The sequence below is a fragment of the Parasteatoda tepidariorum genome, chromosome 4, assembly GCF_043381705.1.
Source record: "Parasteatoda tepidariorum isolate YZ-2023 chromosome 4, CAS_Ptep_4.0, whole genome shotgun sequence".
NCBI lineage: Eukaryota > Metazoa > Arthropoda > Arachnida > Araneae > Theridiidae > Parasteatoda > Parasteatoda tepidariorum.
The window spans coordinates 79,279,820-79,302,445 of NC_092207.1; the positions used below are offsets into that span (position 1 = coordinate 79,279,820).

Here is a 22,626-nt window from a genome sequence, read left to right on the forward strand (position 1 = left end):
TCAGAAATCCAAAAAAAAAGGTATGTTTATTCAGAGAAAGTACGTTTTTGTTTTTGATTTCATAACTTAAAATATTGTTTGCACCTATGAACTGGTATATACGAGACCACCCTCTTGAACCATTAAGATTGAGTCCTAGAACGTGAAGATCCGATCATTAGATCAAAAGTTATTCAGGGTGATTCATATCTTTATTATTATTTTTGCATACTCTACGTTGAACAAAGAAGAAAAACGGATACAAATGTTTTTTTTTTTTTCCTACTCTAAACAAGAAATCACAATTAGGACCTTGAGCTAGACAAAATTTTAAAAAACTGGAATCAATCCTTGAGTTTTTGGTTGGCACTGACACACTACACAGGGATCCCACTTTTTCAACAAAGCAGAAATTAAGCACTTATTTTTTTTGTTGAAAAAATTAAGGGCTTTTTTGAAAAATTAAGGACTTTAAAAATAATATGATTGTTTATCATCGAATATACGTATACCACCAGTGTCAATTATTTACCTTTCTTTAAAAAAAAGTCAATGAATAAAAAAAAGACAATTTTATTATAATGTAAGCACTGATATAATTGTATTAATTAACAGGAATTTTAAAATATATATATTTTTTTAGATTGTTAAGGGTTAACGACGCATATGAAACTAATCCGTATTCCATTTTTAATTATTTCATTAAAATTGCATTGTAAAATTAAGCGCAGAAATTAAGATTTGCAATTTTTTTCACAAAGAAAGAGTAAATAAAGAAATTTGGGAAAAACATGGAAATAATTATTACAAGTTTTTATATTTCGCTACTGGACATGCATCAAATATTCAGTTGTGGGCCAATCTTGCTAATTATTCAGTTACGCCAAAAAAATTCATTTCTATAATTAAAATGTTTCATTTATAAGGGTACATATTAAAGGAATGAATACTATAAAGTCGAATTAGAGTTATGCATGAGAATAGTTTCTTAACTATGTCATGTTAAATTAAGTTCTATTTCATGTAAAACAGGCTATACTAATATCTAAGCACCTTAATTCATTCCACTTTTTTTCTTCTTAAGCTTAACTTAATATTTTTTTTTAAATTCATTGCAATAAATATTTTTATAAAAATTTTTATAGAATAAAAACAAAATTATGTTTGAAAAGATTAATAAATTTCAAACCAATATGTTTTTGATTAGTTCTAATTGATAAAAGAAAGATTTTTTTTTTTGTTTTAAAAAATTTAACTGAAAAATTGTTCTTGTGAACTATACCAATGCTGAAAAATTAAGGACTTTTATAAACCTTGTACCAAAATTATGTACCTTTAAGGGCCCTTATTTTTCAAAAGCAGCTTTTAAGGACCGTGGGAGCCCTGCTACATCTTTAGATAGGCTTTACAATTTAAAACATATTGTCAAGTGAAATAAAACTTCTCAGATTAACGTAAAATAAGTGAGAAGTAAACAAATTTTCCCCCTTTAAACGCTACAATGATTAACTTCTATTGATAAACAAAAAAAAAATTTCAACTGTTTTCGAAAAATATCAACAAAATTAACAAAACATACACACATTTTATTTTTATCTACTTTTATTTCAACAGCCATAAAAGTCCATCACAGTAAAATGCATCTCACTACCTATACAATTCTAAGAGATCACATACCATATAATTTTAAAAGAAATAAATTATTTTTAATTTGAGTCAATATAAATTTTACTTACAGGGAGAACAAAGCTATATTATTACACACAAGTTAATCAAGAATCTAAAAATTAGTAGAATAGCTAGAAAAACATAATTCAGCAAACATGCTATCAATTTCTTGACAAAGACATTGGAGATAGTGAATTAGAGATCTTGAATAAAATTTAACTAACAAAAGACATTAATAAATCAAGCACATAATTAAAAAATATTAAAAAATTTTAACTGCCTTTTGCCTTGCAGTAAACAAAAATAATTAAACAAAAAATAAAATTTAAGGGATTAACAAAATAATTTTCTGCAAGCAGTGAAATTTCAATTATAGCCTCCATACATATTCGAATAAACATATTAAACAAAATTAGCAAATAACTTTATTAGGTATTTACTAATTCCATAAATATTTTTATTATCTTAACAGACTATAATTCAAAATATTCTGATTATGTATTTTTATTATAAGCTTTTTTATTAAAGACTATGTTAGGTTGGTAGAAAAGTTTCTATTAGATTTCTGGAAATTTCTCTAAAGTAAAAAGTAATTCTCGAATTTTTCTTTAGTTAAAATATTTTATAAAGATAAAATCAATCTCTATTTTAAGAAGAAAAAAAAATTAAATAAGGTTATTTGAACAAGAAAGTACGCAAATTCTTCCGCTGTACTTACTAATGATTCAATAATATTTCAATTTGCTTAAATCAAATAAGAAAAGTTTTTCTAAGATTCAGGCTAAACCCACCCATTTATTAATTAAAAAAAAAAATTTAAAATTAGATTTTCAATACAGTGGAATTTTTAAGGTTAATTATTATTTTTAATATAAAAAATAAAACTTTCAATCCAACCTGAAATAAACTATTTTTCATTAACAAGTTTCAAAGTAAGTTTAATTCTATTTAAAAACTTGTTTGATGATATTATTTCAGACACATTTAATATATTTTTGAAAAATGCAATAAATGGTAGTACCACACATACATGAAAAATTCCTATAAGGAATACCATTGTTTTACAAAGCATCAATACAATCTTCGCAATGATAAAGACAGTCAAAATTCAGCCAAAAATATATATTTAAAATATTGTGCCCTTATTCCATATTTTTATCACTCCTGACTTACGACTACAAAAATTAAAAAAATAAACAAAATAAGACAATAGCAAAAATTTGCATTAAAAATGGCAAGCAACTGAAAAACTATAAGACAAAAAAGAAGCCCTTAGAAAGGAAATTATAATCATGGCACTTAGCAATTGAAACATAGACACTTAACAATCCATAATAGGAAAAAACTAAGCAAAAGCTAAGAATTCAAAAATGACAGGACAGCAAAATATATTAGTGTGCTAATTGTATAAAAGTGAATGTTTGCAAAGTAAATAAAAAATATTGAGCTATTCTATACCAAGGATTTTGTTTTTAAAAATAAAATATCACCGTGACTAAATTCTGCATAATGAAATCATACCATATCTTCTTAACAATTTTAAATTATGAAAACTATCCTTCTTGGCCAAAAATAAACCTGTTGTTCAAGAAAGGTATTTTCTTGGATTAATAAGGCCTTATAAAATATAAGATGTTTTCATTTTCTAATATTAAAAAAGAAATAAAATTTTCTCCACACATTTATTAGATAAATATTGTAAAATTGTGTTTTAGGCTTCATCTCACCAATCAGTTATGTACAATCGCACAAATGACTTTTACAAATGAATTTTTTTTACTATCAACCACGCAAACAAAAGACATTTTAGCCATGTTTTATGATAATTTTTGGAGTATTTTTCCAGTAAAATACACAGACTAACTTAATTGCAAGAGCCAGTTCCAGGACTCCATAGGCCATGAGCTGAATACACAAAATCATTATAAAAAGTATGTTCTTCACTATGAGAGCAATGTTAAAGTTTGTTAAAATAATCATTATTATAGCATGAATTGCAATATGAATTTAAAAATTTCTAAACATATATGATCCGCATTAATAAAAAAAATCCCTTTACCTTTTTTTATTTACAAAAGTAAAAACCTTGATAACCTTTTTGAGAACTTTTAAAATCATTTGAAAACTTTAAATTGTGTGTATTTAAGCACTATGACATTCTCTACAAGTTAAAATAAAATGAAAGATAACCTTGTTCTATTGGTACAAACTAGAACAATAATACTCTATTCCCCCTACACAATTACTAATTGACAAAACCTGTCTAAAATATATGAATTTTTAATTTTTCTGATATATATATCACTAACATTTTTCTAAAACCCATAAATTTATTTCATCTCTAGATTATTAAGATACGAAATAAGCTCCATCACATCAATTTAAACCATTTACTTTTACATCATCAAAATAATTTAAAGATATAGCAATTCTAAATTGGTTTATTTAAATTATACTGCATATTAAATACTGTTTTCCTACTCAAACTGTTACAGAAAAAGAAGAAAAAAAATTAGCAACCAATAGGTGAAACAATTTACTGTTACTCTCATAGGAAAATTACAAAACTAACATAAAAACATAAATAGAAAATCAATAATCTGTTCGATAGTACAAAAGCTTTGTTGTTATCTGACTATGAAAATAAATCAGTCCCCACGTTCAGACAAATTCTATAATAAATTATAACATCTAACAAGGAGCAAAAAACAGTAACAACAACAAAATCACCAGTTCTCACAAAAACATTAAACGCAAGCAATCTTTCAAAGTACTCACACTTTCTTCATTAACTAATATATAATGTAATACATATTAGTTAATGAACAATTAGAAAAGAAAACAATTGTGATGCATTTAGAAAAACTAATCCTACATTTACTAATACATGCCTAAAATATAATTCAGTAAGTACCTAGATAATAAACAGAAAAATCTTAAAATCACAAATTTATTAAAAGATCCATTATGAAATATGTTTTTAATCCGTAAGTAACATTTCACATTACTTTCATAAATTTTTATGTCAATATGCAACTCAATCAATATCAAGATCAATCAATATCAATCAAGATCAATATGCAATCTACATGCAATTCTGTTTATAAGTACTGAATAGCCAATATTGAATACTGAGAAAAATTTTCAATAAAACTGCACATAAGTTTATTCCAATTTTATCTATTAGTCTGAGTAATAATGACTAGAAAAATTTTGGATATTTCAAAAATTCAAAAAAAAAAGGACCCAATAAACATGTCCTAAACAATCACAAAAACTAATGCATGATGCATTGATATGATCAATCACATTAGAGCAGATAATAACAAATACCCACCAGAAATTGCAATAAATTTTAACATATAGCAGATACTTTAACAGATTTAGCACTTGGCATTTGTTTAAGTTAGTATAAGAATCTCTCCTCAATATATTGTGTTCCTCCTACTATAATCACTTCTATTCCGAGAACATTTGATTTTACAAAGTGATTGATTTTATAAACAGATATTACAAATACACTAAAAGCTATGTTGATTACTACAATTACATTTTATTTTTACCAAATCTGCATTGGACATTTTAATTAAATATTTGCTAAATTTTTTTCAATTCTCAGAGGTTTTTAAAAATATTAACATATTTGTTTGATAAACTAAGTTTAAAATTTTTGGGGGAAAAAAATTTTTGCAACTTACAATATTATTCTTGCTTTGCTGTAAAGTTCATTTCAAAACATGGCGGCTTTATTTTTCAGACATCTACTGAAGATTAATCCACTTAATTGAGTGAGCCATTGAATGATGATAGGCATTCTATGACGTTTCTTAATTCATAAACAGTTTTCATTCTGATTCCTTTACGCTCTTCATTTCATAATTTTTAAACTATCAAATTTCAATTTTTCTAAGAAGCATAATCAACAATTGTAACTTTTTTTTCTTTCGTTTGTGGGGGACACAATGAAATTTGCTATTTATACTTAACCAAAGCCAGTGGTTCAACAACCCAAGGAAGACCAAAGCATACTGTGCATATCCCAGTTTTCTTGACTTTGGGGCCTAGGGTGCAGGAGCAGTTGTACTAGTTGGGTGGTCAGCGGAATGAAGAACCGAATATTAATTAGTTATTATCATTTAATTAATAATTTAATTATTATCATTTAATTAAAAATAAGTAGCTGAAAGCTAACAATATTAACTGCAAAAAAAAGTGTTAAAGTTTCTTTTTAATAAACTATTATTTCATTTTTATATATTCAATATAAATATTTTCATTTTAATTTTCTTGTGATCAAAGAAAAACATATGGAAAATTAAATTATTATTTGAATCCTGTTAACTATAGAATTAAAATAAAAGAATAGAAAAAATATAATTTTAATATGGACCAAAATTTTATAACAATATTTTCTATGTCCAATACGTTGCATGTAAAAAGTGGTGTATAGAATAAATAATATTTGAATAAACTATATATTCCACGCACTACAAAATAGATTTCAAATTGGTATCAAAATTTCATGATTTAAAAATAATTAGAAAAAAATTTAATTACTAAATTAGTTCCAAAAAAATTCAAAATGATTTAAAAAACTCTTCCATGTTGAGTGCAAATTTTCAAACAAAACAATAAAATATATGGTTAAGTAAGGGAATTGGCAAGCAAGGGAAATTTAATTTAAAGCATGTATTATTAAATAGGACTGCAACTATTTTCTTAAAGAAGTGCAAAGGTAATGCTTTAGATCGAAATCTATAGAAATAAATATTTTCAGTGCAATTGAATATATCCATATGTTGACTTCAATAAAAATGCTAATTTAGTAACTGTAGTAAAAAATTACTATCATAAAGAAATGAGTTCTATCTAATAAAAGAAAAACTAAATTTCGAACTTTTGAGATGTTAGACTTTAAAATGCGTAATATAAAAACTTTGTACTCAAGATGTATATCACTTTTATCACTCAAAAATAAAAGCAGAAAGAAACTGTCTTAGAAACAACTACTTAGTTACACAATAAGAGATGCTAAAGAAATACATTGAGTTTTCATTTCATGAATTTTAAAATGGGTCAAGATGACTTAAATAATGATGATATAAAGGCACAAATGATATGAGTAAAACAGACAAGTATGTCTATACTCTATATAAACAAACAACAAAAAAGTATATATGTACAGATATATCACTACATGTGAATAACATGTTTTATATAATCCAACACGTGAAGATCAGCTAAAATTCCCATATGATCAACATTATTCAGAGGTGTATGATATATTTTTTGTTTTTGTTTTCCTTGCCAAAGAAGACAGGCCTCTAAACTTCGTACATTTACAGTGCCATCCCCATCACCATAGATTAGCTTAGGGTTATCAGGAAAATGGGATGTGTTTCTATAGTCAAGCCTAAAAGTTAAAAAATAAACACAAATAAAAAAAAAATTTAAAATCCAAGAAAAAAAAACATTTTCATGAAAAAAATTATATATGCATTTGATAAGTATTTTTAAAATGTATTATTTAAGTTTACCCTGAATTCAATACTTTGCGTTGCGGCAATGAATTTTACTTATTAATGTTATTTACTTATAAAATATTTACTTATTGGCAATAACTTATTGCATTTTTGGGAGAACTAAGCATAAAATGACTTGTCTACCTCTTTAAAATGTGACGTTGTCATGGTTTTCTTCTTCTTTGACCGTAACTAACGTAAAGTTTAAAATCAAATAGCTTTTTTTTTGTTTTTAATACCCAATACAAATGATGTGCTGTTTTCATATTCGGGGACTAGGTTTTGCTTATTTTTGTCTTTCTTTTATCTTTAACTATCTCAATATTTTGATTAAACTATCTCAATATTTGACAGCAAGACTCTTGTGCTTTCCAGACAAAGTTATTAGACACTTAAGTTTGTGCTATTCCGAATTAAATCTCTTCTATCGGTTTCCCAACATCTTCTATAACGTCACATACTTAAAAGATATCTTATTGCTGCATTTTCAATCTTGCATATTCTTGCTATTTCAATCCGCATATTTCTCCTCAAATGCTGCAATAAATTATATAAATACAATTTCATATTATGGATTTCATTAATGTTTCTTCATTGTGATCAATATAGGTAGTATCTGAGTAGAAAATTTAGTTGAAAAACTATGAATATAATTCAAATATTATAAAAATTCAGTTTCATCTTCTTGAAATTCTCATTTATTAAAGTGCAGTACATTCAAAAGAAATTTGAAACAAATCCATGCGAAAAATATTAATTTACAATACTTCAACTTTCACTTAATATAAATTGTAGTATAATATAATATTAAAAAAATAATATTATTTAAATAAAAAATTTTTGTCTCTAACTAATGTCATTCTTTACGGTAAATAGAAGAAATAAATGAATAGATTGTTCATTTATGATTCTAAAAACGTATTTTAACAACAAATTTTCTTTCCAGTACTCAAATTAACCATTCATTCAATTAAGTAAATTAAATATTCATCAATAAAGCAAATAGAAATTTGTAAATTTAAAGTGGTATTAAAAAATATTTATCAGAATATAAAGAGTTTCTTATACATTTAGCACAAATTGTACTGCGACAGAAAGTATTACAATTAAATAAATGTTTAGTTAATAAATTTGATATTAAAACTGAAGTTACAAAAAATTTAACACTTACAAATCGGAACTTCCTTATATTAAATAACTATTAAATAAAAATGGTTTTATTTAATAGTTATTCCTTGGGGATTTCATTCATCACTCACTGTGGTATATTAATTTTTCGTATAGAATTAGAAGGAAAAAGCAACCAAAACTTTAAGTATCAAAAAAATTCAAATTACCTAAAATTGTATATTCCTTAATAAATTTATTTTAATTTTAAAAAAAACTGCATCAAGGAATTAATATTACGATCTTTTACAGTTTTCTTAAGAATACTTTTTTCTAGAATCTATTGCAGCTTTGTGAGCAAGTACGTGATGTTCTAGGATTAAATGCATTTTTCTTTTTACATTTCTCATACCTAAAGTTTTGATACGAATTCCTGCTTTGAAAAACAATAACTAATTATTTTTCCATTAGCTTTTTGGAACCATTTTTTGCATGTTGCAATGGTGCATGCATAGTTATATATTTAACTTGATAATGAAGAAGACTTAAATTTTAACAAAATAATCAACAAAAGCTACGAAGATGAATGCTTTCCGAAAGTAAGTTATATGCATTTCAACACAAATTAAAAGGGTACTTATTGCTCGGAAATGAAAAACATATGTGCGAATATTATTATCATGATGAAAAAAAACTTGTAAATAAAAAAAAGAGCGCAAAAGAATAGAGATGGCTCTGATAACAAAACTACCACCCCTAATTAGATAAAGATTCAAACACCATATTTTTATAATATATTTCAAACAAATAAAAAAAAATAATTAAAAAAAAACTCTATAGCAACTTTGAAAGAATGTAAGGAAGATTTTATTTAGTAGCATACAAATCTAAGCCAAAAATAAGTATTAACTTAATTAAATTCCACCAGAAATTTTTTTTTCGTAAAATGAATTAAATACAAAAATGTAATGAATTTGATTATATTATATAAAAGCACATCCTGCTGTAAAATTTAATAAAAACTATTGACTAATCTTGGTTAATTTTTTTCCATAGGTTACTTTTATTTTAAACGTATATTATTTATTTTATACTTTGCATTTATAAGTTAATACAATTTTGAATATACTCAACTATTACTACAATTTCAAATTTACTAAATTACAAAATAATGAACTTACATTTCAATAGTTTGTGTGACGTTTATGCCATGCATACAATGAATTTCAACACCAGGTGGATTCATTCCTTTCAAAGCATATGGCAAAGTGTCCTTATACATTTCATACCCATCTGGAAAATCAATATCTTGAAATAATTGATAAAAGTCATTTTTGGTGTAGTTTTTCTTGTCAGTAATCATCATAACTTCATTATCTTTCCAAAGAAGTTGGGATGGCATCACATAAGCTAAACTTGGTGAGGTGCGCTGCTCCCTTCTTACATTTATTTGGCTTATAACAAAAACTCCAAGATTTTCTCCTATGTATTTGAAAGATTGTTTATTGAATAATACATTATGGAATTTCAGTAATAATTACAAAAAAGGTATAAAATCAGCCAGAAATTTTTTTTTCACTTAATATCTTAAAACTATATTTCAAGCATAATCATAGCTTGTGTAATGCAATTTTTATAAAATAGACAGCATTAAATATCCTGTCAGTGCATCATTTCACTAGGCTATCAGATATTTAAAATTATTTTACTATTTCCTGAAAAACGTAACTATGATTGTTGAATGTAGGTCGAAAACTTTTAAATTAAGACAATATTTTGACTTTCAGTTACAATTACAAATAATAAAATTTCAAATTGGAATCTTAATAATCGAAATTGTATACCTTTATCTAAAATATTATTTATAATTTAAAGGAGAAGGAAAAAAAAATTTGTTGCAAAATAAAATTAAAAGGGATGGATTTTATAATAATAATTTAACAACAGATTTTAACAAAATTCAAATACAGTAAAACCTCCGTTAAGCGGACATTCTTGGGACCGAAAAAATTGTCCGTTTATGAGAGTTGTCCGTTTACGGGGAGTGTACCTTAATAACGAAGTTTAACACCGTGAATTGTTTTTTAAATATTTTGGAAGATGTAGAAATAATTAAATGATCTACAATAACTATCTACAACGATATTTTTTTAAATTTTAAGAAAGATAAAAAAGAATATATAAAGAAGTTTGATATAAATACATAATTCCAGATGTAGTTACAAATAAATGAATATAATTTTCCTATTAGCATAGATACTCCAGCTAGACATATGATACCGAATAGGAGCTGTCAATCCTCAGTCGTTTCCAATTATTAGGTTTACATCCTCTTGCACCTACCTATCATTTGATAGGGAACATGGTTAATACCATTTTGAAAGTAAACCTCACACGATTCAAAGGGGGGGGAAAAGCTATGTCTACCTGTAAGTCATGAGGACCTATGGAGCTGATCATTCACAATTGATCAGCAATCAAGTGTTTGAATAAATGTTTCATTTATATGAACACCTCAAAGATTATACTTCTGTTCTCTTTTTTACCCCAGCTGTGTTAAATACAGTCTTCAAATTGATAAGAAAATGCAAGAAATTTTCAATGGGGAAGAAGCATTGAGAGCATTTAAGATGCCATTTCAACATGAGGGGACTCATAACCTGTGTGGTCCAGATGAAAAGATCAAAAGATACCGCTGTCCGAATTATTTCACAACAGCAGTATCATTTTCTCTCCTTTCTTTACAAAGATAAGGCAAGGTGACAGGAGAAAGATTGATTCAGTAGTGAAATAATTTAACAATATTTTTAGTTATGGATAAGGCAAAAAAAAAAAATTACATGCTTTAAAAATGGTGAAAAGTTGCATTTTTTTCCTTGCAATTTAAAGCAGATTTTTTTTTCTTTTTTTCAAATTTAGAAAAAGTAGTGTCCGGTTTGAAGAGGTAGAAAATAATGTTTCAAGGCCAAAATGACGGTCCGCGTTAATGTTATGGGAGTGTCTGCTTTGTGGAGTATGTACATAATGGTTTATTCATCGAAGATTCCGAGGTAATTAAAAATATGTCTGTATTGAGAGGCGTCTGTTTTGCAGGAGTGTCCATAACAGGAGGTTTTACTGTATATTAATTTAAAAATCGATAATTTTTTACCTTCTACAAATCATTTTCCTTCTTTCCTTTTTTCACATACTTTTCTAAAATATATGCAATAAAAATATCAAATTGTAAAAATTTTTGCATTGCTTTAATTTAAAACAAGTTAAATTGATTTTGTTTTACTGAAACAAGTTTTACTGACACTGATTTAAAATTAAATCGTTGATTTTTGAGTAATTGTTAACAAATAAGAGCAATTGTTTTTAAATAAGTGATGACTTTCTGAATAATAACTGTTTATACTTTTTTCCTTTATGTTTGGTAATGTAAGTTTTAATGAATAACAATAATTATGAAAAATGATTTTTCAAGTAATGCTAAATGGAGGGGCAAATTCCAGCAATGCTACAACTTGGACTTTTTGAGGTTATAAAATAAAAAAACTACAGAGAATCTACAAAGCCACACAAGACACTAAGCCTTGCTTAAAATGCAAAAGGTAATAACAGAAAGGCTTTTAAACATGTAATAAGATAATTTAATCATGTTGCAATGAAACTTATAAGAAATAATTGTAATGGGTGTTAGATTTATTGAATATGAGCCTTATTAGCTACTTAATCATAAAGGCAAATTTCAAGATTGGTCATTTTTAAGTTTCCGTTTTTTCCCCTAAGCTTTCGGCTAAAAAATGCAATGTTCCATAATTCTCTGAATTTTTTAAATTGCCAAAATCAAATGCCCAGCAAATTCAAAGTTTTTATGTTTCTCTAAACCTGAGAGAACTTTATAAAATCTCAATTTTCGAATTCATTTTCATAAAAATGTAACATTATTTTAAAACAGACAATATTAATATTATTTAACATCTAATGCAGAAGACAATTCTGATCAAGAAACAAAATGTTGCTGAAATTCAAATAAAAAGCTACCTGCGGCAAATGTTTTTATTGCTTTCACAGCTCCGCCCCAAGCACCTCCGAGTGTAACCATAGCTTTTATATGTTTGTCTTTCCATTGCTGAGTTTGCTGATTGAAAAAGTAGCTCATTAAAGGACAGCCCATACTGTGACAAACAAATGTGACCTTAGTCTGAGCATTCTTTTCATAAGTCTCTTCAGTCATGTTTTTCATGGCATTAAAGAAATCTGTCATTTCATCTACAGAGAAATGAAATTCATTAAAACAAATGAAGGAGTAGAAATAACTAAGCAAAAAATCAAAATATTCCTCAAGAAGAAATTATTCTACTTATAAATTTCTACTTTGAAATCTTAATGTATTATTTTAAAAAGAAAGTGTTCAGTGAGTTTATAAAAAGTGTATCGATTTTAAACAGTCAACATTTTTATTCCTGTTATAAAATTTGTGGCAATCAATATCAAACAGTATCTCTATTGAATAAAACAGAGTAATGTGCATGAATAACTTTGACTGCTTTTAAAAATGATATTTAAAATTCCTTACATTAAGTTCTGCAATAGTTTAACATTATAATTTTTTAGAATTTTATTCAGCTTATAGAAATGCATACATTTATTACTTCATTGACTTTAAGGATTTTTTACAACTATAATTCCAAAATTTAGTTTAATTGTTCAGTTTAAATTTTAAAAAAAAAAAAAAAAAAAAAAAAAAAAAACAAGAACTGAACCTAATTATACATAAATGGATAACTTGAAAGATTTATTACAAAATTATAATAATGAATAATTGCTTAATTTTTAAAGTTAATATAATGAACTACTTTGAAAATTTTTAAACCTTTCATAACTTTTACATTAAGAGACACAAAAGTGGCCAAAACTGTTTTCCAAGTGCAATTTTTCAGTTCATATATTATCTTGAAATATATGGAGTTTATATATATATAGTATATACAGTTTTCTTTATATGATATAAAGAAAACTATGTAAAATTTTTGTTTTTTAAGTTTGGAGAGCTAACTGAGAATTTTACTTAATGAATATTTTAATTAAAATATCAAAAAGAAAAATAAATATTTTATAATTATTTCATTAAATCTTAAAATGTTTGTCATCTATTACAAAAACATTAAAATGTTCGATTGTTAAAATTTTAAAGGTAATTTATTTCATTAATGTTTATCTGAAAACAAAGGGAAAAAATCATTTATATGCTATGGAATATTCCTTTGATAAAAACAATTATGAAATTCTAAATAGCTGATTATTTTTTACTTCCATTATGAACACACTAAAAAAAAAGCATTTGTGAAATTGAATAAAATTTCTGACAGATTAAAGGGACATTATGCATAAAAAGCACTAATACATAAAAAATAGTACTAAATCATTTTTATTAATAATTTAGATAAAATTCTTGCTCAATTGATCATATTTTAACGATCAAAGATATTTAACTTATCATTTTTGTTCCTGTTATAAACTTTTAGCATGACAAAAATAAAAAAAAGTGTTTAACTTATTGTTCTTTACTACACAATAAAGAAACCATTTTTATCAGGAAAGTTTTATTCAATCTGCTCACAGCTTAGCAGATAAAATATTAAACTTCCTACCAAATTCTAATAAACCTATTTAATTTAACTGGCAAAAGTTAAGAAACAAATATAACTGCAACAATTATGTAGAGGTCTTTCATTTTCCAAAAATAAACAGTAAATTCAAATAATTAAAAATAATAATACTTTTATGTAATTAAATAGCTGCTCAGTTATGTTAAATTATAACAATTATACAAATATTAATAAAACATATAGTAAAAAATCTTAATATAATGATTGTGTAGCAAAAAAAAAAGGAATAAAAAATAAACTAAGATTTATACTTGGGGCTTTCCTGAAGTCATAAGGGGCACCCCTGATGTTTAACCCTCTTGTATAGCCTTCTGCAACTAGCATTTGAATTATGTTGATGAAGTAAGAACCTAAAAATAAAATAAAAATTATACTAAACGAGCTCATTTTAAGAAAATATTATACAAATATTAAGAAAATATAATATAAATATTATACTTAAAGTTACATTATAACACATTAAAATAGACCACAATTTTTTAACAAAAATGCATTATTTTAAATCCAAGAGATTTTATACATACAATAACATAAAAAAAATTCTATCGCACTATACATTAAAACATTCTTAAAAGAAAGCACTTCCGATTTATTTCCTATACTTATTTTCAAAAAAATAATGATACTTTTTTATCTATGGTTTCAGCAGATCCATACTAAATTTAAGAATGGGAACATTTTCCTATTGCTGTACTTTACATTTATTAAGACTTCATATTAGACTTTAACATATATGACATAATCAGTTATGTGCATTAATTTTAACCTTCCTGTTAAAGAAATACTGAACTTACTAGGAGATATTTGACTAGGATCTAACCAATCAACACTTGAGGTATTTCCAAAATCAGGAACTCTAATACTGACACCAGGGGCATTTGAAGTTGTCCTAGTATTGTTATCATAAACCAATCTGTAATAAATAAGCTTTCATTTTGAATCCTCATTAATTGATATATAAAAACTATTGATTATTACATTAATTAAAAAAGCAATGAAAGATTTTGGCAATTCTTTACTTATAAATAAGATCAATGCTGTAAATAAATTTAAGATGAACAAATAATTATAAAAATGAAAAAGACACTCTTAAGAAAAGATGTTGGAATGTTAAAAATGCTTTAACCTGATATTAACTAAAGATAAAACGAGATAGAATTCTTGTCTCCAAAGTTGAAGTTTAGAAAGAATTTTTTTTTTTTTAATATTTCCACTCAGAACAATTTTTATTATGTATAACAAAGACTAATAGGAGAACATTTAAAATTGAAACAAACATTTTAAATTACACTTCACAAGTGTAATTTAAAAAAATTTCAAAAAAAATTTTTACAAAAAATTAAGCTTAATCTTAGCTTATTGAATAAAATAAAATGGAGAAAAAAATTATTACATAAATAAAATTTCAAAATTTATTAAAATTTCAAAATTTTAATAAAAAATCTAAGAAAAAAAAAAAAAAAAACTTCATAAACTATATTATGAAAGAGCCAATGCAAAACACATCACAAAATATACATTAGAGTTTAATTTCTGTTGCTATTTTATTAATTTGAAGAGCATAGATTAAAAAAAAAGGTATTCCTAAAATATTTCTTACTTATTAAAAGCCAAAACCTGCTAAAAATATATTTTTCAAAAGCAAATAATGATTCAGTATATACATTTACAGATGTGTGTGTTTTTTTTCTTTCTCTTTTCATTTATGCGAAAGATCTTTAAAAAAATTTCATGGAGTTGCTTCCAAAAATGAAAATTCTATTTCTATTATAAATAGCAACAAAAATGTAATACATGATTTTGACAAATAAATTTTTCTTCATTTGAATTTTTAAATAACTTAAACTCAAGTATTCTGTTTTCATATCCTGATTAGATTAGACCTGATTAGATTAGACTTAAGATTATTTACAGTAATAAACATTTAAGAAAGTATACATACAATACAATACTAATGTAACATTACTATTATGATATTAAAACTTTTTAATATTGATAAAATTTATTTACAATAGACTTTTTTGACAATCAGAATATGATGCATAGATTAGAATGATGCATATAGAAATGATGACAGTGAGATCACACTTGTTTCTTAGAACTTCTCTTAATTTTAGAAATGAACCTTTTACTATATTTTTAGAAATGCCTTACATTGTTAATATCAAAAAGTTTTTAATCCTTAAAAATGTTAAATTTTGGAAAAAGTGGTCACAGTTAAAAATGCTATAACTGGCCACTGAGCTGCAACAAAATTACTAAATTTGCAATCAAAGTTTTATAATATTTGTTGGGCTTGAAATTATACCTGTCTGACAAATAATATTTTTTATGCACTATAATTAGAATTTATTTTTAGAAAATACTTATCTCCAAATAATGAGATTTAATATTTCTAAATATCTTTAATCAAAATAAAATAAACACATGACTAAATTAAAATGAACTTTACCTCATGTTATCCACCCAGCAGTCTACTACATAGGGGACCAACAACTCCAAGTTGAGCCATAAACTAAAAAAATCATCCGTCTTTTTATTGCAGAAGTAGTGGACTGTTTCAGGCTTATCCAACTTGGCTTCCAACTGGCTACCACCATCTCCTGGAACTATAAGGACAATGGAAGTTTCAAATAAGTAAAAAATTAAAGCAAAATATAAGAATTTAAATAATATAATATTATGCCCTATCTTTTAAATCAAATAAATAACATCTATAACTGGTGTTATTTATTTGATTAATAAATAATAATAAAAATAATGAATAATAAAATTAATTTGAATTAGAATCTGATTTATCTATAAGCTTGAGTCCTATATAAAGTTTTTAGAAAAATGTCCCTTCAAATCAAAAAATCAATTTTAATCAAGCAAAAAAAAGTTGCAGTATAGATCAATAGCTTTTGATGTTATGTAATAATAAGAAAAATTAATAACAGACACCACACTAAGTATCTTAAGTTATAAAATAAAAATGTGAAAGCATTTGCAAAGAGCCAGCTTAGATATTGTAGCCTAGTTATGGTACAGAACAACTCTTCCAACCAGAGCCATCACCAGACCTTGATAAGCCCATAAAAATGAATCTCTCTGAAGAGCATTTAGATCTCTGCTTACACTATTGAAATCGACAACAGGATTTTTGGTTGAATTTAATTCCTTAGATTGAAGAACATTTTTTCCTATTATTTAATTTTCCAATTTAAATTTTTATCAATGATATATCTGGCAAGGGGTAAAACTGATACAGATTTAAAAATTAAAATTTCGTTGATGCAAAAAAGAAAAATAGAAAGGCTAAAATCAAATAGATTCCATACACTACAAATCACACAGGTAACAGATTTATATTAGCAAGAACTTGCAATGCATCAGTGATAATACACAAACAAAAACAGTAATTAAATGCAGAATAACTCGAAAACCATGAAAATATTCAAATGATCATGCAATTCAGGGCTCAAAATTAATGATGATCCCCTGGTACAAGACCACAAAACTTTAACTCAGATCACCATGAAGTAATTATTAGTTGTCTTCCACACCAAAAATCTATGTTAAGGAATAGTATGCTGCTTTCATTTGTAAATTCTCAGTTTTATGTTTTTGTCTCCGTTATTGTCACAAAATAGTTTATTTCATCATAATTGTGAACTAATTCGCATTTTTAGGATTTCAATTTTACATTTAAATCCACTTTACAAAAAATCAATCCACATTTAAATCCACTTAATATAGCAATTTTAAAACAAATCGATATATTTAATTTTTTAATTATTAATACCCTGTGGCAGAATTTTTTGGGGCTTTCTGCGACAATCTTCTCTAGCACTAATATTTACATTGTATTTACAACGTTCGTTGAAGATCAGAAACGTTGTATTTACAAAGAAAAGCCTATTTGGATATAATAAAATTTTACGTATTTTTCTTAAATAATGTATATGTAATATTTCTTTATTCTAATATCATGGGCGATATTCTCACGTTTTGTAAGAGGAAAACACACTAATTATTTCTTTTTTCGCATTTCGTAAATCATCATCTCATAGAAAAATAATAATTAAAAATCATAAAATTAGTAAATAAAAAGAAAACCAAATTTTTTTTTATTTTTTTCAAAAGGAAATTAAAAAAAAATCACGAGCATTTCTTCCCCTCTGATGAGTGAAAAAGGTATCTCTTAAGTATAATTATGGAGGAAAAAAATCTTTCTAATATTTCTGCAGAAAAGAAATTTTTTACTTCAATATTCTTTATTTTTCATTCTTTTCAAATAAGAATAAAAAAATTTAGAACATTTCTTTCCTCTCCAATGCACGAAAAAGACATCTTTTAAATATAATTTAAAAGAAAAAAGAATTTCGAAAATTTTTGCAGAAGAGAAAACCAATTTTTTTTACTTTCTAAAGGAAAAATCTTTCTGCAACAACTCTGTAACGTTCTGCGACAATGTCACCGTGATTCTGCCACTGGGTATTAATATTTCATATTAATTCATAATATTCACATATATATTTAATGTCCAAGAGTATTAAGTATAGTTAAGTGCGGCGAGCTCTCTGCTTAATGCTTATAGCTCTGTGTTTTTAATGTCCAAGACTTTGCTTGCATATGTTTGTAAATCATGTTCAAAAATGCAAAGCTGATGATTATGCTTTGTTTAACCCTCTGAGCTTTAGTCCCAGCTTTTTCCGAACTTTTAGTTGCAAGCTTTTCTGTGTCAAAAACAGTTGTTTGCAATGTTATTCTAAAGTCCAGTAGTGCAGCTGAGAAATTTCTGTATATGCTTAGACGGTTGAATTGTTTTACCAATAAAACATGTAGATACATCATTTAACTGTGGATACAAATATTTAACTTTAAACAAGCCTAATTCAGTACTTATATTTATAATTTGAAATTTAAGTTTGTTAAATCTGAATGCAAAATTATTATTTCATCTTTAGAAACAATCCATACTGTTAATAAAAGTAAACAATAAATGATAAGTGTTAGTAAATAGATTTTTTTCAATCCATTTACTGCAGTCGAAACTTATTACAGTCAATTATTCTTTTTATAAGCAAATGAATCTCACTACTTACTTACTACACATTACAGCAAATATATTACCAAAAATTTCATTATTCGGAAAATAAAAACATAGCACTCTCCAGATTAATCTGAAACATTTACATAAAATAACACTAAACAATTATAGCAAGGTCATATTTGTAAAGCAAGCTCGGAATACCATATACAATGCAAGCTAAAATAGGTTTAGTCAAGAAGAGAAATGAATATTACTAATAAATTTCTTTATAAAATTGGAAAAAAAGTCTGACAGTTATAATTTGATAATTTTACAAAACCACTTCTTCTGACTGAACATAGAAGTGATCTAAACAAAGTGATCCAACATTTAAGCATAACTTACAGATAATGCAGTTAGGTTTGTTAATGCATTATTTGAAATATTAATAAAAAATACTAATAATACCTAAGATTACCGGGCTTGGATTAACCGCTTGCCTTTTATTCAATCGAAATGCAGATAAAGGAAAAATAAATACAAGTAGCGAAACTAAAACAACGTTCGCTAAAAATGATGATCGTAAACTAAGAACCATTGAATTTTCTGTCTGAAAAATAACGCAGTTCAAATTAATAGATATTTTGAAAATGTTAGCGTGCTTTAGTTTATATATCTCAGATAATAAACACCTATACGTGAGATAACACTTTCCAAAACAATCCTTTCGAGACAAAACAAATCTTTTTCAAGGGGATCGCGGATCGGATCTCGCTGGGATGCTTACATCACATGACTTACCTCGTCTGATCTACTATCGACGCAGTTACAGTTACAAAACCTACCTGCTACAAAATTTGGATCTTATCGGTTTTCTTTACTTTTCATGATGTCCCGCAGTGAACTGATCGTTAAGACGCTGTTCCCAACAGATCACGGAAGTCAAGCCCCCTCTATATTCTTTGGTCAAGCATCACTGGCTACGGTCAGTGTGCGGGTGAGTGACCACGTGCATCAGTCTGTGTAGGGACCGAGGGTGTGCGGTATTGGTCATCGTTAAACTGTTCTACCGTGAAGTGCTCGACTTCGCATGCAGGTCGTTGGGCTACGGAAGCGGGGGTGCGATCCCCTCTGCAGAGGATCAAAATTGTAATGGCATGTCTTCGGATCATCCTCGGGGATGTTTCCCAGACCGTCACCAATAGCCCATTATTCAGCTCTAGTACAACTTAAATGAACAACGACATTACTTTTTATGATAAATAAATAAATATGTTTAAAGCACAACTAAAGAAATCGTGTTACTGTTTAAGGTTTTAAGCATTAAATTTATAAAACTGACGTCATCATCAACACCAAAGCTTTCCTGCAACACAAACTGCTCCAAAAATTTCTGAACAAATAATATTAGGCTCTTTTGCTCAACAATAACGTAGAAAGAATTTTAAAAGTTCCATTTCAATTTCAAAATTTGATTGCCTGTATTTTTCCGCTGTATAAGTTGATTTATTCACATCTAATCATGAAACATTTGATGAAATCGAAATATTCAAAATTGATAACCTAAACATAAAAACATAACATTTCAGTGAATCAGTGAGCATTAGTTTTTCTTCTATGAAATGAAAAAAATTGTCCGGATAAAGATTAAATCAAAACAGTGTGCATCTTAAAAGTCCAAAACAAAGCGATATCAAAATATGATGTATTATTATCAAGTAAAGCGGGTTTTAATGCACCATAATAACTAGTTTGCCTGAGAAAGCAGAGAGGAGATTATTAGAAAAATTATTTGTCAGATTTAGATTACGTTTTTAATTTTTTACTCCCTTAAATATTAATTTGTGATTCCTAATGTGTATACTTAATAAAGATTCTGAAAATATGTATTTATACGATTATAAAATGTCTCATTTACATCAGAGTGTAATAATTACTTATGCCTAACAGACGAGAAAAGACATGTCTTATTTTTTAATTAATTAATTTATTTATTTCCATTTAGTTATTTTTTTTTCAAATTATTTATTTTCTTCAGGCTGCTAATCAAAGTATTAAGAATGAATTTTTGATTTAAACAAAATTGAAGGGGCTTATCAATAAACTATATGCTTTTAAGATTTCATCTATATATATATATATTGTTAAAGACAGTACAAGACCATGTTGTAAACATCGTATAATTAATAATATACGATATTTAACTCTGTAAACTTTTAATTGATTAATCTGCAGAATCGTATTATACTTTGTGCAGCTTTCGACCAAAAGTCGAATATCACATCCATAATGTAAGAAACTAAACAATATTTCTTTTTTCTTTTAATTTTACTTCCATTTTTTAGATTATCATTTTTTTTTACTTCAAGCATGCATTGTGAGCTGAACTTCCCTCTTCAAGGGAAAATTTTACGTTTAAGAAAATGTTTCACCTTATATTATGCTAATTTTTATAAGTGGTTTTACTTTATTTTGCCCCAAGAAATGTACCAACCACTAATTTCAAGAAGTCATGAGTAGATTGGCATCTGTATGTATGGTTAAAATACAGAACTAAATTTTAGAATTTTAAGAAATAAAGATATTTTTTTAAATAATCTCAATTTTTCACACTAATTTTTATAATTTTTTAATTCTACTACTAGTGTAGGCTTTCCAAAGTGTCACTAATATGTAGGGGGATACAGGTGGTTGCCTTGCTTGCCCTACACAAGATAAGTAAAAATTAAAGTTAGTGTTATAAAAATAGTATTATTAAATTAATTGTATATTGTTTATCCTTTGTTTGTTAAATCAGAAAAAAATTACATTTACCTGCTGGTAATGTATTTTTTCAGAGAGAGCAAGAAATATTGCTATAAATCTTTTTTATTTAATCGAAGTTGTGCTTAATTGTACTAGTAAAAATAATAATAAAAAATAAAAAAAATAAAAAATAAAAAAACATTTTCTTTTTTAATCTAAATAGCCTTCTGTTTCGATTTTTTAAAACATGTCTTTTATCTCAGTTGTAGATCTGCAAACCTTGATCTAAATTGTCCTTCAATTTTCTTCCTTTCTTTTAATGACAGCTCAAAATATGAATTCGATGTATGACGTCATGATTTTTTCAAAATATCTTTCCTCCCCATTCTTCTTTTTTCTGCTCTTATTATTATTATTTTTTTATTTATTCATTTTCTTTTTTGCAACTAAAAAAAATACCAAAATAATATTTTCCTCTGTCTCTTTACTTCATAATGCTGTATTTAAGTTAGGAAAGTAAAATAAATGGAGAAAGGCCAATCTAATATGGTTCTAATCATAGGTCCAGTTCTTGAAAAGACTAATTTCAAATTCTCAGAAAGTTTAGTCCCTCGAATGTAGACCAAAAATTATCCAGCATGAACATCATAAAAGGACTTAGTTGCAATATACACTCATCGCTATTTTTTTTTCCTTCCAAAAAATAAAAAGTACATTTTGTTTTTGAGAAATTGATATGTTCTTGTAATTAATTTTCAAAATTAAGCAATAAATTAATACATTTTTAATTTTAAAATGTTTAGTCTAAATTTCTGAAACTCGCTGAGAAATCAAATATGTTATAATACAACGTAAACTATATTTAATAAATAGTAATCGATTTTTAATAAAAAAGGAAAAAACACTAAATTATATTCAATATTAAATATGTAAC

General features: G+C 26.0%; 1 protein-coding gene across 1 annotated transcript; it reads right to left on the reverse strand.

Annotated features, from left to right (window-relative positions):
- Nucleotides 1-1,563: 1,563 nt before the first annotated feature.
- On the reverse strand, nt 1,564-19,762 carry LOC107450280 (lysosomal phospholipase A and acyltransferase). Its single transcript, XM_016066038.3, has 7 exons — nt 19,416-19,762; nt 16,386-16,542; nt 14,728-14,846; nt 14,185-14,283; nt 12,306-12,533; nt 9,458-9,758; nt 1,564-7,060 (listed from the first exon to the last, which is right to left on the reverse strand). The coding sequence occupies exons 1-7, from the start codon at nt 19,543-19,545 to the stop codon at nt 6,841-6,843; spliced, it is 1,254 nt and encodes a 417-aa protein (XP_015921524.1). The 5' UTR covers nt 19,546-19,762; the 3' UTR covers nt 1,564-6,840.
- Between the last annotated feature and the right edge of the window lie 2,864 nt (nt 19,763-22,626).

Excerpts from the sequence above, each read along its gene's own strand:
- LOC107450280 (XM_016066038.3), bottom strand. The coding sequence starts at position 19,545 with ATGGTTCTTAGTTTACGATCATCATTTTTAGCGAACGTTGTTTTAGTT. Across the intron at positions 16,543-19,415 it reads TCCAAGCCCGGTAATCTTAG|TTCCAGGAGATGGTGGTAGC; the intron begins GTATTATTAGTA and ends TTGTCCTTATAG. Across the intron at positions 12,534-14,184 it reads TGACTTCAGGAAAGCCCCAA|ATGAAATGACAGATTTCTTT; the intron begins GTATAAATCTTA and ends ATTTCTCTGTAG.